Source organism: Otolemur garnettii, unplaced genomic scaffold (genome assembly GCF_000181295.1).
Source record: "Otolemur garnettii isolate 467f Iridium unplaced genomic scaffold, OtoGar3 scaffold00016, whole genome shotgun sequence".
Classification (NCBI taxonomy): domain Eukaryota; kingdom Metazoa; phylum Chordata; class Mammalia; order Primates; family Galagidae; genus Otolemur; species Otolemur garnettii.
Window position 1 is genome coordinate 8,769,747 of NW_003852411.1, and position 16,617 is coordinate 8,786,363.

General features: G+C 36.0%; 1 protein-coding gene and 1 pseudogene across 4 annotated transcripts in view; one reads left to right on the forward strand and one right to left on the reverse strand.

The window, feature by feature from the left end:
* The window catches only part of SWT1 (SWT1, RNA endoribonuclease homolog), a 111,333-nt gene that overhangs the window by 72,740 nt on the left and 21,976 nt on the right, over window positions 1–16,617 (reverse strand). The window contains exons 6-13 of one of the 4 annotated variants that reach the window (XM_023510829.1): window positions 16,157–16,216; window positions 13,922–14,051; window positions 12,473–12,574; window positions 11,883–12,071; window positions 7,620–7,713; window positions 3,868–4,013; window positions 905–1,065; window positions 313–451 (exon numbers count right to left, since the gene is read on the reverse strand). In XM_023510829.1, coding sequence (XP_023366597.1) covers window positions 313–451; window positions 905–1,065; window positions 3,868–4,013; window positions 7,620–7,713; window positions 11,883–12,071; window positions 12,473–12,574; window positions 13,922–14,051; window positions 16,157–16,216 — 1,021 coding nt within the window. Of the gene's footprint in view, window positions 1–312; window positions 452–904; window positions 1,069–3,867; window positions 4,014–7,619; window positions 7,714–11,882; window positions 12,072–12,472; window positions 12,575–13,921; window positions 14,052–16,156; window positions 16,217–16,617 lie in introns of all 4 variants that reach the window. The other 3 variants (XM_003785624.3, XM_023510831.1, XM_023510830.1) reach the window with 3 other exon arrangements.
* LOC105886599 lies at window positions 1,741–1,984 on the forward strand (annotated as a pseudogene).

A 16,617-nucleotide genomic window follows, 5' to 3' on the forward strand; every position in this document is an offset into this window, starting at 1 on the left:
TGCTCACAGCAACCTCCAACTCCTGGGCTCAAGCAAGTCTCCTGCCTCAGCCTCCCAAGTAGCTGGGACTACGGGTGCCCGTCACAATGCCAGCTATTTTTTGGTTGCAGCCATCATTGTTGTTTGGCAGGCCCAGGCTGGATTCTAACCCACCACCTTAGGTGTATGTGGCTGGTGCCTCAGCCACTTGAGCCACAGGCATCGAGCCAAAAATTGGTACATTTTTCATTAATCTTTATATTATATGAAATGTATTCACTAATGTGACTTAGTACTTTAATACGACACTGTTAAAAAATAAAAGAATCATACCTCTATGGAGATTTTCATATAGGCTCTCAACAGTTAAAAGTAAGTTCTTTTCCATAATTAATCCAAATACAGCTAACCAATGTTTCTTAAAGCACTGTAATAAATGTATTAGAGTCCATGGTGGTTTCAAGTACAGCATCTAAAGAATATTTAGAAAAAAATTAGCATCTATGGATTTATCATGCCAATTTTATTTTGTATCTCAGATTATTATGATGGTAGAATTAGGTGACAAGGTCTGCATTTGTTAGGTAAGGTCCCTGCTGTAGTTGTGCCCATCACCCAGGTGTGCCATAAACCCTTAAATTGTGCCTACGAGGTGAGAGCACACCAAGCCTCCTCTGTCCTTCTCTCCTCCGACCCCCCAACTGGAGTTAAATTGCATTTTTATCTTATCTAACACATTCCTAACCTTTAAGAAATATCCATAATTTAAATGTCAAAAGTTATTTCAAAAACTTGAAGAAAATACTTTAACGTAATATAAATTATTATAATGAAGATCATGTATTTCATACAAATAACATTTCTTAAGATAATAAATTTTCAGCATAAAAAAGAAATTTTCAACCAGTAGAGCTGAACTGATCACCTCCATCCAGAGGTTCCCAAAAGCCATTTTCATTTCTGTTTCTAATATTGAAGATAAAGCTGTTCCAAGAGATTTTTCAAGATCAGATACGATGCTTTCAAGTAGAATAGACAGTCCAGAACCGGTAGACTCTTTCTCATAGCTCTCTTCCAAGAGTGCTGCTTCTTTAAAACAAATAGTTACAGGCTTTACTTAGAGCACTAACAGTAATTATTACATATATATTTAACTAGTGTTTGGCCATTAACATTAAACATTTTATGTATTAATGTTTAGTTAGTATCTAAACATTAGTATCTGAATTACTCACAAAACAATATTTTCAAAACAGTACTTAGAAACACATATCAATCTCTACATTAGCTGTTTTAGATGCAACATAGATACATTAACTTAGCAAATGTTTTATCTTTATGACAAAAAGGCAACTGTTTTTACTCAAATAAAAATGTAAGAAATGTTGCAAACAAAAAAATAAAGAGAAAAAATGTAAGAAATTTTAACTACATTTGAATTTTAATATTTTCAAATAAAAAGAACTACAAGAATGCTTCAGACTTACAGTAGAACCTCTGTAAGCTGATCACCCAAGAGACTGTATGGAAGTGGTCAACAAAAGGAACTAGGCCTACTGTTTTGATACATAAATATGGTACACGTCTGTTCTATGAACATTAGTCAACTTAAGAGGTGGTCAACCATGGAAATATTTATAATAGGAAACCAAGATCTATGGATCAAAATTGGTTTTTTTCCCGAAAGTGGAGTATCTTTCTTAAGTAAGCACACATCAATAAATTTGTTTTGAAATGACCAAAATTTTCAGTTTAGGCACATTCATGCTTTCCCCTTTTGAAAACAGCTTTTAGCCCTTTCTCTCGCTCTACGCCACTGTGGTGAGTTTGAGTAGTCCTGTTTGTCGCCATGTCCTCCCATAAGACTTTCAGAATCAAGCGGTTTTTGGCCAAGAAACAAAAACAAAATCGTCCCATTCCCCAGTGGATTCGAATGAAAACCAGTAATAAAATCAGGTACAACTCAAAGAGGAGACACTGGAGAAGAACCCAGCTGGGTCTATAAGGAACTGCACACGAGACAGCATGTACTTGGGCTGTATTACGGTACAGCTACTCCTTATCTCTCTCCCCTCTTCTTCACCTTACCATAGCAAGCTGAAAATGTCATCAGTTGGACAGCTGCCACACTTCCTTGGGAAAATGAGTTTTCTCTTTGCTTATGTGCTGTTCACTAATAAGCTGGTGCGGTAATAAATACGTGAGACCTTGTGTTTGAAGTACTGAGTTCCCCCTCCCCAGAAGACCTAATGCAACACTGTCCTGTAGAACTTTCTGCAATGATAGAAATCCCCCAGCTACCAAGTACTTGACATGCTTAATATAAAATTTCACTTTATTATAATTGAAAAAAAAAGAGCTTTTATTATTTTAAGTGATTTCTTATGTCAAAATTCAAACTAAGAAACGGTTTATCTCTATAAACACAAACTAAGAATTTAAAATGACAATAATATGCTACGGCCAGTCTTTGTTCAGATTTGGGTGTACTAATAAGAATATTAACATGTAGAAAATGAAATCTTAAAATTAAAAAAATAAAAATTTAGAAAAAGTAAAATAAAATTACATTAATATAGTGGGCAAACTGAAAACACACCATCCCTAAAAAGCTATAAACCAGAATATCCTTATAAATACCATTTTGAATATCATGACAAAAGATACGTTATTTCCAAAAAGGGTAAATACAGAGCATATGTTTATGTATGAATATTTATATAATAATATATAAAATGCACATATATTAGAGAATTCAAATACTTTACCCATAGAAGGAAAGGTAGGATGCATTTATAAATAATGTCAGATTTAATATAATAGTACACCAAATATCAAGCTATAGACCAGGTTACTATAGTGGAAAAAAGAGAGGAAGTAGCAGTATTGCCTTTACCTTCCCTAATTATTAATTTTAAAATAAAAAAAATTAGAGTCCTATAAGTTTCTCAATTACTAGATGACTTTTTACTGTATTAACAGAAGGTTGTAAATAAGTAATTTTTTAAAAAAACTAAAAATTCTATTTCAAATGAGTATTTCTTACAGCAACTATTAATTTAAAAGGGATACTCTCTTCTCGCTCTCTCACCTCTCTCTGCCTTTCTTCTCTGCTCTCTCTCTTTTCCCTTCTCTTCCCCCTAGCTCTTTTCTACTCTCTCTCTTCTCTTCCCCACTCTCTCCTTATCTCTCTCCCCTCTTTTCTCTCCTCCTTAGTGCTGCTCTGCAGCCTCCCTCCCCCCACCAATAAAAACCTTTCCTACGAAAAAAATAAATAAAAAACAAAAAAATAAAAGGGATACTCTGCAAGGTACAAATCAGCATGTATATGGTGATTATAAATATGTGAAAATATATGGAAGTATACAAACAAAAAATCAAATAAATCTGTAAAAGTACATGTAGAATGCAATAATGTTAATTATGTTTTCTTTTGGATTACCATTGTAATTTTCACTTGTTTCTAGGATTTACATCCCAGCAAGTATTCCAAACTTGATATTATTTTAAGTGTATAAGATGAAAATGTATTATTAATTCCAATGTTATAAATACTGTAAGTGCATAAAAACATATTTCTAATTGTTTACAGAAAGAATACTACTACCTGCTTTCTGGTGGTGCCTGTGGTTCAGTGGGTAGGGCACCAGCCCCATACCAAGGGTGGTGGGTTCAAACCTGGCCCTGGCCAAACTGCAACAAAAAAATAGCTGGACGTTGTGGCAGGCGCCTATAGTCCCAGCTACTCAGAAGGCTGAGGCAAGAGAACTGCCTAAGCCCAGAAGTTGGAGGTTGCTGTGAGCTGTGTGATGCCAAAGCACTCTCCTTAGGGTGATAAAGGGAGACTCTGTCTTTACCAAAAAAAAAAAAGAGAGAAAAGAATACTACCTGCTTTCAACTGTTCCTTAGAAATACAAAGCTGATGACATGCGTCTGTATTCAGAGATAAGTTTAATAACTCTGCACTCAATTCTTCTTTACTGAGTGACTTCACACCACTTATTAGGCCTTTGTTTCTCAAATTTCTATCATCCCTAAAGTTGGGGTTAGGAGAAAAAAACATTTTTTATAAAGTAAATCATATGGCAACTCAAAACACATGAGATCTAGTCAAAGGTTGGTGATTCTCAACTTACATATTAAACAGAACTATGCATGTATACCAGAATTAAAAGGTTTAGCTATAAATTTTTATTCACTAAAAAAAAGTTACATCCGTTAATCCCCAATAATGGGGAATAATAAATAATGAAGAATCAACAAAGTCTTGCTGATTTAATTTCCATTCTAAGCTGAACTAAAAAAATAACAATTACATAAGAAAGAATGACCTCTCAAATTTCTTTACCTTAAATTTCAAACTGTTTCAAATATTATTAGTTCTATTCCAATCTTCAACAAACTCTAACAAGTCCTAGATCAAAATAAAATTTAAAACCTATACATAAAAATCTCTAATATATCCTTTAACAACAAAAATACCATTATCTTTGGAGTTAATTAAAATAACACTGACCAAGCCCCTTTACAAGAACCACTTTAGGGCTATTGATTTCTATAAATAACTATTTCACATAGAGAATGGCGGCATGATCACAAAACTGTAAAAACTCCATTTTGCAGTGAATAAAATTCAGACTAAAACTGAATATTAAAATTGTTCCGTCACAGCCGTCAGAGTCTTTTCTCATATATGATACACACAATTTTGCTTAGCATTACATTAATTTTAACTTAGAACTATGTGACGAAATATAGGGAAGTGAGAGGGAGAAGGAAGGAGAAACTCTTGCTGAGATTTTATTATGTACTAGGCACTATTTTAAGTCCTTTACATCTATTATTTTATTAAACACTCACAATAACCTCATCAGGTTCCCTCTGTTATTATTCCCTGTTTGTTATACATTAGGAATCTAACATAAGCAACTTGTCCAGGGTCACAAAGCTGAATGAATGGTAGATCAAGACTCCAAACCAGGCAGTCTAACTCCATAATAAGCACTGAGAACACAAATGCAACATTAACTATACCCCTAATCTTCTTATCTTGTGACTAAAACATTCTGCAATACTTTGATTTTTGAACTATTTTGGGGGGATACAAGTTAATTTACCTGGTTTTTTGTAAGTTTTCTGAATAGCATATTAATTAAATTCAAATGAAACTTCAACTATTTGAGATCTCATTCTTTAGAGCTCTAGCTCACACATTATAAGACTATCAGATATAACTATGTTTACTGGCAGATTTTAAAATTATGATTTTTTGACACTTGGTATGGTGGATAAAGTAGAATGATTTTTAAAAATTCTTTAGTAAAGGGCCAGATGCAGTGGATCATACTTGTATCCTAGCACCCTGGAGGGCAAGTTGGATGGATTGCTTAAGCTCAAGAGTTCAAGCTCAGCCTGAGCAAGAGTGAGAACCTGGCGCTACTAAAAATAGCTGGGCCAGTACCATGCTGTTTTGATCACTATAGATTTATAGTATAGATTGAAGTCTGGTAGCATGATTCCTCCTGATTTGTTTTTATTTTTGATTAATGTCTTGGCTATTTGAGGTTTTTTCTGGTTCCATATAAAATTAAGTACTATTTTTTCCAGATCTTTAAAGTATGACAGCGGTGCTTTGATAGGGATTGCACTAAATCTGTATATTGCTTTGCATAGTATGGACATTTTAACAATACTGATTCTTCCCAGCCATGAGCATGGTATGTTTTTCCATTTGTTATCATCTTCAGCTATTTCTTTTCTCAGAGTTTCATAATTCTCTTTATAGAGATTTTTCACGTCCTTTGTTAGGTAAATTCCCAAGTATTTCATCTTCTTTGGCACTACTATAAAAGGAAGAGAGTCCTTGACTGTTTCTTTAGCTTGACTGTTATTGGTATATATAAAAGTTACTGATTTGTGAATATGATTTTGTACCCTGAGACACTACTGTATTCCTTGATCACTTCTAAGAGTTCTGTAGTTGAGTCCCTGGGGTTTTCCAGGTATAAAATCATATCATCTGTGAAGAATGAAAGTTTGATCTCCTCTGACTCTGTTTGGATACCCTTGATTGCCTTCTCTTGCCTGATTGCAATGGCTAAGACTTCGATTACAATGTTAAAAAGCAGTGGAGACAATGGGCAACCTTGCCTGGTTCCTGATCTGAGTGGAAATGTTTTCAATTTTACTCCATTCAATACCTTATTGGCTGTGGGTTTGCTATAGATGGCCTCTATTAGTTTAAGAAAAGTCCCTCCTAGCTCAGCGCCTGTGGCTCAAGTAGCTAAGGCGCCAGCCATGTACACCCAAGGTGGCGGGTTTGAATCCAGCCTGGGCCTGCCAAACAACAATGACAGCTACAACCAAAAAATATAGCCGGGCGTTGTGGCGGGTGCCTGTGGTCCCAGCTACTCGGGAGGCTCAGGCAGGAGACTCACTTGAGCCCAGGAGTTGGAGGTTGCTGTGAGGTGTAATGCCACGGCACTCTACCCAGGGGGATAGCTTGAGTCTCCTGTCTCCTCTACTAGGAGTATATCCAAAAAGCCAAAAATCACTTTATAACAAAGATATTTGCACCAGATTGTTCACTGCAGCATAATTCATAATAGCCAAGTCATAGAAGAAGCCCAAGTGCCCATCAACCCATGAATGGATTAATAAATTGTGGTATATTATACCATGGAATATTATGCAGCCTTAAAAAAGATGGAGACTTTACCTCTTTTATGTTTATATGGATGGAGCTGGAACATATCCTACTTAGTAAAGTTATCTCAAGAATGGAGGAAAAAGTATCCAAGGTACTATTATGAAACCAATTTACAATCACTCACACTTTCATATGAAGAATAGATCACAACTATGGCCCAGGATGAAGGAGGGAGAGGGAGATAGGAGGAGAAGAGGGAAGTCAGATGGAGGGAGGGTAAATGGTGGGATCACACCTATGGTGCATATTGCAAGAGTACATGTCAGATCTATTAAGTATAGAGTATAAATGTCTTATCACAATAATTAAGCAAATGAGGTGAGGGACATATTAATCAGTACAATGTAAGCATTCCAAATTGTATATGAAATCAGCACATTGTACCCCATAAATACACTAATATATACATGACCTACCTCTTTATGATTTAACAAAAAAATAAAAAATAAATAGCTGGGCGCTGTGGTGGGCTCTTGCAGTCCCAGCTACTCAGAAGGCCGAGGCAGGAAGATCTCTTGAACTCAAGAGTTTGAGGTTGCTGTGAGGGCTGATGTCATCGCATTCTACCAGGGCAACAGAGGGAGACTCTGTCTCAAAAAAAAAAAAAAAACCCACACAAAAAACAAAATTCCTTAGTATAGCTTATTACGTTTTTTCTGAGACAGAGTCTCATTTCATTGTCCTTGGTAAAGTGCTATAGCATCATAGCTCGCAGTAACCTCAAACACTTGGGCTCAAGTAATCCTCTTGCCTCAGCCTACCAAATATTTGGGACTACAAGTGTGCACCACCATGCCTGGCTAGTTTTTTCTATTTTTACTAGAGATAGGCCTTGGCCTCCCAGAGTGCTAGTATTATAGGTGAGAGCCACCAGGCCCAGTCAGTATAGTTTATTTCTTAAAAAGAGGAGTAAAATGACCAGGAAACTTACGTGCACAAAATAACAAGAGAACAAGGGAATAATTCTTGGTGCTGAAGACAGCATTTTAACACTCGATCATCATTGTTTTCATCACTCAATCCATCTGCAAATTTAGCAAAAGCATCTGTCAATAAGCACAGTAGAAATCTTGATGCCACATGAATAATCTAGGCTGTAGTTACAAATCAAAAATATCTTAAAATTTCAGGGTACTGAAACTGCTCTTTATGTTGGTAGCATATACATCATTATACATTTGTCCAAACACAAAGAATGTACACCAAGAGCGAACCTTAATGTAAACTTTAGACTCTGGGCTATAATGATGTGTGAGGGTTCATCAACTGTAAGAAATGTAGTCAGCACCCTGGTATGGGATGTTGATAATAGGGAAGCTGTGCAAATACAGGGGTAGGGTAAATATGAGCAATCCTTGTACCTTTTGTTTATCTTTGCTGTGAATTTAAAATTGCTCTAAAACAAAAACTGTATTAAGGGCTTGGCGCCCATCATAGCTCAGTAGTAATGTAGAGCGCTGGCCACATACACCAACGCAGGAGGTGTCAAACCTGGCCCCAGCCTGCTGAACAACAATGACAAATGCAACAACAACAAAAATAGACAGGCACTGTGGTGGGCACCTGTAGTCCCAGCTACTCGCCCTCTGCCGCGGCTGTTTATTAAGGTTATACACAACAGGTGTGGAGAATTAAGGTAATTACATACGAGGGCTACATGCATAAGGATTGCCTCGTGCTCTTTCCTCAAGTGTCCTTCCCCACAACCCCCATGAAGGAGTACCAAGCGTGCTTACTAGTGAGTGACCAATCGATCTTATCTCATTCCGGTATACTGAGTTACTTGGGGGATTGCCCTCAAGTCACAAAATGTCTTTAGGCTTTAGAGTTGGAAACCAGTCTGATTAACATAACACAACCTTGTCTTTAAAACTTTTTTTTAGGAGACTGTCCCGTCCTCAGTGTTTCCTTTTAATGTGATAAGAATCAGTAGCTGTCCTTTGCAAGTTTCCTGTCCATTCCTCTATAACAATGTTTTGAAAACTCTGGATAGAGAATTCATATAGCATATAGTTGTGTACTTAAAGTGGTTGGTTAGTCTACTACTACTATGGACTAAAAACTGGTTAGTAGTAAATTCAAAAGAAAGAAATGTGATCACTGGATTAAATGTCACACTTAAAACCAAAAAGTACAAATTTCAGTATTAATGCAGTCTAGTACAGTATAAGTAAATTGTATAAATACATCATGCTTAACATTTTCTCAGCTTAAAACGTGTTAACTAATGGGCACTTGATCTACCAGCAACAGAACCAGCTTCTTGTGTTCACTTTGGTACCTAAAGTAGTACATTTAAAGATGGACAGGAGAAGGAAATATGGGTCTCAGGCAAAAAAACACAAAAAGTATTTTCTTTTTGAGCCAGGGTCTCACTCTGTTGTCCTAGCTAGAGTGCGGTGGTGTCATTACCATTCACTGCAACCTTAAATTTCTGGGTTCAAGGGATCCTACTGTCTCAGCCTCTTGAAGATCTCTGACCAAAAGCCTTGAACTACTAGGCCCAGATAATTTGTTTTTTTTAAAAAAGTTTTAAAGACAAGGTTGTGTTATGTTAATCAGGCTGGTTTCCAACTCCCAAACTTAGGTGTGGTTTTCCTACCTTGTCCACCCAAGGTGCTCAGATACAGATGTGAGCCACCTAGCTTACTCTACAAAAAGTAATTTCTAACATATGTTAATCAATTGCTGACAAGGTAGCCCCTTAAAACTGGTTCTCAACCTTCCTAATGTCACAATGTATTTTCATTGTTAAAAAGGGGTCGCGACCCCAGAGGTTGAGAATCGCTGCCCTAAAACATGTAGTAAAAATTCCATTTTTATGAAAATAATGTATTTGTAAAAGTAAGACCAAAGACAGTATTTGACCCAGAATAGGGCAAGAGTAAGTGCTTATAACTATCATGTATTTATTACTTAAGGCTCAGCTTAAATGGTACCCTAAAGCCATGGCCTTTACTCACACTCAGTACAAATATTAATTCTACATATAGTTAAGATTTTCAATATCTTTTTTTTTTGAAACAGAGCCTCAAGCTGTCCCCCTGGGTAGAGTGCCGTGGCATCCCAGCTCATAGCAACCTCCAACTCCTAGGCTAAAGCGAGTCTCCTGCCTCAGCCTCCCAAGTAGCTGGGACCACAGGCGCCTGCCACAACGCCCAGCTATTTTTTGGTTGCAGCCATCACTGCTGTTTGGAGGGCCCAGGCTGGATTCGAACCGGCCACCTTAGGTATATGTGGCTGGTGCCTTAGCCACTCGAGCCATAGGCGCCAAGTCAAGATTTTCAATATCTAATAGAATTTAACATCCTCAACAGCAGGGTCATCTTTCTCATCTAGTACTATAGCCCCAATTCTTAGAAATTCTTGTACATATCTGGTACAGATATTTGACAAATAAACGAATGACCAAAAATATACTGAAATAAAATTCAAAGATACGGAACAAACATCTCCAGTTGTTATACAAGTTATTTCTAATTTTTCTGCTGTATAAATAACACTGTGATAAATATTAGTTATATAAATCACTATGAGCATCTTCCACTGGTTTTTAGGATAAATTTCTAAAAAAAAGAATTATACCCTATGTTCTTTAATAAACACTGCTAAATATAGCTCTCCTAATAAGTTATAAATTCATATTCCCAAAGCAGTCCAACACTGTGAGCGTAGGGAAAGAAACTTTCTAAACTTAGAAGCAATAAAAAGACAACACAAAAAACACATGACAGATTGCTTTTTCTTATCAATCTGTATAAGCTTTTCATATAATGATAACACAAGAGAATTATTTCCTTTTCTGAACTATAAACTATTAAGTAGCTTAATAGATTAACTCAACCAAACTTCACAATCATTTCATGACATGGAGGTTATCTCCTCCCATTCCACTTATTCAGTTTTGTCCCCTTTAACTTTCCCCAGGTTAGTTATAAACCCAGGTCAGTCAGCTTTCAAATCTTACACTCTCCTTGCTATTATAGATACATACTATATCAAGTAAATGCAATTTTAAAATAATCCTTGCTGTAATAGAGACATACTATATCAAGTAAATGCAATTTTGAAATAATCCTTGCTGTGATAGATACATACTATATCAAGTAAATGCAATTTTGAAATAATTAAGGACAAGGCTAAAATTACAACAAAGAAAGGCTATTCAACACAGATTATTTACACTCAAAATATATAAGTATTACATCTGGAATATACTAAGAGCTAATAAATATTTGTTAAGCTAATGAGTAGATGAATGGTAGAGGCCATTTTTCTTCAACTATTTAAGATTAAACGGCTATGCCAAAAGTCTTCTCACGGTTAATACCATGACTAGATTCAATTTAAGAAGAAATTTTTTAAAACTTCTGGTGAGTATGGTACAATGGAAAGTATAAATCCATTATATCTAACATATTACAAATCTACATACATAAAAGATTCTGGGTTTGGAAGAAACACTTTTATTGTAAAAATGCCTCTTTATTATAGGTTCTGACAAACCACAGGAAAATAACATCTCTCTCTGCAGTATACTCACTGTATACAGTGATAGAATAGAAACTTAGATCATAGCTCGGCACCTGTGCAGCTCAGTGAGTAGGGCGCCAAGCACATACACCAAGGTAGGCGGGTTAGAGCCCCGTTTGGGCCTTCTAAACAATGACAACTACAACCAAAAATAGTCATGCGTTGTGATGGGTGCCTGTAGTCCCAGTTCCTCAGGTGGCTGAGGTAAGAGAATCGCTTAAGCCCAAGAGTTTGAGGTTGCTGTGAGCTGTGGTGCCACAGCACTCTGCCCAGGGCAACACAGTAACACTGTCTCCAAAAAAAAAAAAAGAAAGAAAGAAAGAAAGAAAAAGAAAAGAAAAAAGAAACCTAGATCACTTACTGGCCTCATCACTCAAAAATGGTAGTTAAAGAAATCCAAGGTCCTATAATATAGACAACTATGCATACAGAACTACACAGTCATATACAGTCACTACCTGTGACACACAGGCATAACCTGACAAAGGCTAGGAGAAGCAGAAAAATAAAAATCAAAGACTCTTAAACTAAGCCACAAACCATCACGATGCCTGTTCCACTCCACATTCCAATGGCTATGAATGTTTTAAAAGCTTTGTACCAATAAATCGGCCCCCAAACAAGTCTTCATCAGAAAGCACCATGAGAAAACAATACTTACAAAGTTTCTGAGACGCAAGTTGAATTGACTGACCCCATAGCTTTCTATCTTGATTTTTGAGACTGTCATTGATAAAATGAACTGCAGGTATAGCCTTGTGCTGAGCATGTTTTAACAGTTTTCCTGCCTTCATACGATCTAGCTCTTGCATAACCACCCAGGGAATTATTAATACAAGTTTGTCGAATCCTAAAACATAAGAAGATTTCTTAGAACTCAACATTTATTGTGCTACCCAACCACAGTGATATAAAATTGATGAATTTTTTTTCACTTTTTATTTTTAAAATTGATGAATGTTTCAAAGCACATCATCCTTACCTTAAGACATTCACAAAAGGCAGAAATTAAAAGGAGGGTATGTGTCAAAAGAATATTAAAAAAATAAATACTGCCAAAGATCAAAAGAATGTGGATTACTAGTTAACCTGTGAAGGCTCTTTTTCAAACTTCAGTTGATAAAGCTTAATATACATACTTAACATATACATATAATAACATATCCAAATGGAGATGTGTTTGGGAGGGAAAAAAACTATTACTATTAATGTAAAATATTAACTCAACAAATCTGTAAATATGATGTATACCTGGTATTTCTGTTGTCTTCAAAACTCTAACAAATTTGAGATGATTCATGAGAATATTTGTGTCAATAACAATTAGAAGCTTTTTGTCTAAAGGAGTATTTCCTAGAGAAAAAAGAGCAAAGTTAAGACTTCATGATACCTGATTACAGACTTACTCAGGGACTAAAACTGTGATATCACAGAAGCATTAAAAATGCAATTCAATTTAATTTAAAATGTGTCTTATAAACTTAGGTATATCAGAGAATCACATAGTTAGCTAGACTCTCAAGCTGTTAAATATCTTCCCATCCCTTTTTTGCCAAGTAAATTTCTCCCCAAAGAATCACTTAGTGGTCTGCAACCACTGTCAGGGGTGGGTGTAGGATAGGGGCTCGTCTAGATCCAAGTGGCAAAGAAAGCCAAAACTATGGAAAATCACCCCAGGAGAATGTTTTTGATAGCATTTTTAAAAGAAGAAAGTCTTTTAGACAACAAAAACAAAATACTTTTACTCTACTTCCTAAGACAAAGTAATCAATGTTTAATTACACACCACCAATAGAATATTGTTTATAGGTGAATTTTAAATCATAAGCTGACTTTTCCTTGCAGAAAGTATGTTTTTCAGTCCTGTTTTGCATCTCTGGTAGTTAATGCACAGTAAAACAGCAAGTAAGAAATGCAATGTGAATGTAAGGTAGCATTACTACTGTTACAAATAGAATTCAAAATAGTATATTAACAGATTTGGGGCTATCTCTATCATCTTCTCTCAAGAGTAAAAATTATCAAAATGTTATTATATGAATAAGAAATCTATGAATACCTTCAAGCAATCTGTATTATTTCTGATTAGTGTTTCACATAGTTGAAATTATTAAAAGTTATAATTAAAAGCAAAAATAAAAAACAACTCATAACTCTGATTACTGCCTCTTCATAAAGAAAATGTCTGTCTATTAATGTGAAATATATTTTAAAAAGATAAATAATAAATCTGATTCCTATCGTCAAAAAAAAACTATTACGGTATCATTTCAAAATGAGCACATTTTAACAGTTTTCATGTAAATATTATAAAAACTGAATGTTGGCACATTAATTCTTAAGAAAGCATAGATCAAAAAAGATAGAGACTTTATATCTTTTCTATTAACCTGGATGGAGGTGGAACACATTCCTTTTAGTAAAGCATCACAAGATTAGAGAAGGAAGAATCCAGTGTAGTCAATTCTAATATGAAGGTAGTAGATGATCTAATACATCTATTATGAGGAATCAGGAAGAGGGGAGAAGGGAGGAGGCTGGGGGGTTACAGTGTATGGCACACCTTTTGGGGGCAGGACACAATTACAAGAGGGACTTTACCTAACAACCACAATCAGTGTAACCTCATTCTTTGTACTCTCAACGAATCCCAAACAATAAAAAAAAAAGCAGAGATAAATATTAACATATAGGGTATACCAGCAGAAGAATGTACATCATCTTCCACCAAGTCAATTTCCATACTCATTAACTCTCCAGAAGGAGGAACCAAAGGTAAATCCAAAGATTTTCCCACACGTGCAGCATGAAGCTCTTCTACTATCTGCATCTAAATTGCAAAAGACCCCAGTGAAATATTTTGAGTTATTTACTTTGCAGATTAGTAAGAAAACAAAGCAATTAATTCTTCATTAATTCACTTGAGATGATTCATAGAAAAAAACTGCAAAAACATATGGAGGCAACATAGTAAAAGAATACAGATTTATAAACATACATATAGTTTTTTGTGTTTTGCTTTTTTTGAGACAGAGTCTCACTCTGTAGCCCTGGGTAGAGTGCCTGGTGTCATAACTCACAGCAACCTCAAACTCTTGGGCGCAAGCCATCCTTATGCCTCAGCTTCCCAAGTAACTGGGACAAGAGCCCACCACAACACTCAGCTCATTTTTTTTCTACTTTTCGTACAGATGGAGTCTCTCTCCTTTTTTTTAAAGACAGAATCTCACTTTGTCACCCTCGGTAGAGTGGCATGGCATCACAGCTCACAGCAACCTCCACCTCTTGGGCTCAGCTGATTCTCTTGCGTCAGCCTCCTGAGTAGCTAAGACTACAGGTACCCGTCACAATGCCCAGCTATTTTTTTGGTTGCAGTTTGGCTGAGGCCAGGGTTGAACCTGCCACCCTCGGTATATGGGGCTGGCGCCCTCCTCACTGAGCCACAGGCACCACCTGACATATATATATATATAGTTTTGAAAACAGTTCTCTAATTACTGTAGCCTTACAAAAACAAATTATCTAACAACTTTGGGTCTCAGCTTGTTCAACCATAAAACAGTAATACTAAATACCTATTTCCCTTTAGGATTTTTGTGAAGATTAAATAAAATAAGCTATGTGAAACTCCTTGCACAAAGTCAAGCACACAGACATAAAAATAACTTTATTCTCATTCAGATTCTCATTGCAAAGTACTTTAAGAGTCAAATTTTTTTTCCTGGTAATAAGCATTCTTCTTGAGATTTCTGAGATTGCTTATGAGCCACCATAAACCAAAATCTGTATCTTAAGACTCTTTTTACTTCTGAGAAATACTGATGTACTTTGATACCAGAAAATGAAAGTATAACCTACATTTAGAAATCTTTCAGGCTCGGCGCCTGTGGCTCAAGTGGCTAAGGCACCAGCCACATACACCTAAGGTGGCGAGTTTGAATCCAGCCTGGGCCCACCAAAAACAACAATGATGGCTGCAGCCAAAAAATAGCTGGGCGCTGTGGCGGGCGCCTGTGGTCCTAGCTACTTGGGAGGCTGAGGCAGGAGACTCGCTTGAGCCCAGGAGTTGGAGGTTGCTGTGAGTTGTGATACCACAACACTCTACCCAGGGCGACAGCTTGAGGCTCTGTCTCAAAAAAAAAAAAAACAAAAGAAATCTTTCATCTATCAAGGAACATTTACCCACCACATAGAAAAATAAAACTATTACAAATAAAACACACTTAATATAGTTTAAAAGTCTTCTTTAAATTGGAAAATACAAAGTGTTCTATGAATCTAATCTTAATTTACAATCAGGGAGCATAAAATTCTATGAAGGTCAATTAGGAGATTCTAGCTGGGAAAAGATAAAGCATTCATAAAACTCTCATTTTCACCGGAAAACATTTTCATCTTGTTGCTGATTAGAAAAATAAGACAAAACATGTTAATGTCCTACTGCATTTTGGGAACCTTAAGCATAAACATACTGAAGTGTGATAGCATTAAAACAAAAATGAGAAAACTTGTGGGTACAGACTCCATGCTCTTTGTTCAAAACAGATTAGCTTACTAGAAACAAAGGCAATGGGGCTGGGGGTGGGGTGGGATGGGTAAGTTCCGACCTACTGGGTACAATGTAAAGGTATATGGCACACTTCCTGGGTGAAGGGCTCAACTACAGCTCAGACTTTGGACTTGACTTTACAAACAAATAACGAAACCTAATTATATTAACCCCAAACAAACAAAAACCTCATAGGTTGAAAAGGTAACTAAGTATAAATACTTGTTCCAAATAGTTTTTCACAAGAACATATATTTAAGTAGAGAATTCACTGTTATTTTCATATTATCTAGGATTTTACAGTCTTTTGTATTAAAAGGCTATAATTTCATTTATTTGACTTAATTTCATTTAAAATATTCAAAGTAAAGAAGTATATCAGTAACCTCTTGATCTGTATCTTGAATATTTTCAGATGACCCTGAAGAACATGGTGCTTCAAAACTCTGAAATGAAAGTAATTCTTATTAGTTCATAATGAAGGATATACCTAGAATCAAGTTTTTCAAGCTTGGCACTATGTATTAACATTTGAGGTCAGATAATTCGTTGCTTTGGGAATTATCCGGCGCAGTGGTAGGATATTTATTTACCAGGATCCCTGACCTCTATCTACCAGATGTCAGCAGCACTACCGACATCCACCTCAATCTTGACAACCAAACAAATCTCCAGACACTGCCCAATATCTCCTGAGGGGCAAAATTGTCTCCAGGTGACAAATGACTCCTAGAGTAGAAAAACACCAGTCTATCAACTCATGAAATGTTGTAAAAATTAAGGTTTACTTATTCAAATATACAAACTCACATTCTAAGAATAAAACTAGATGCCACTCTAAGAAATA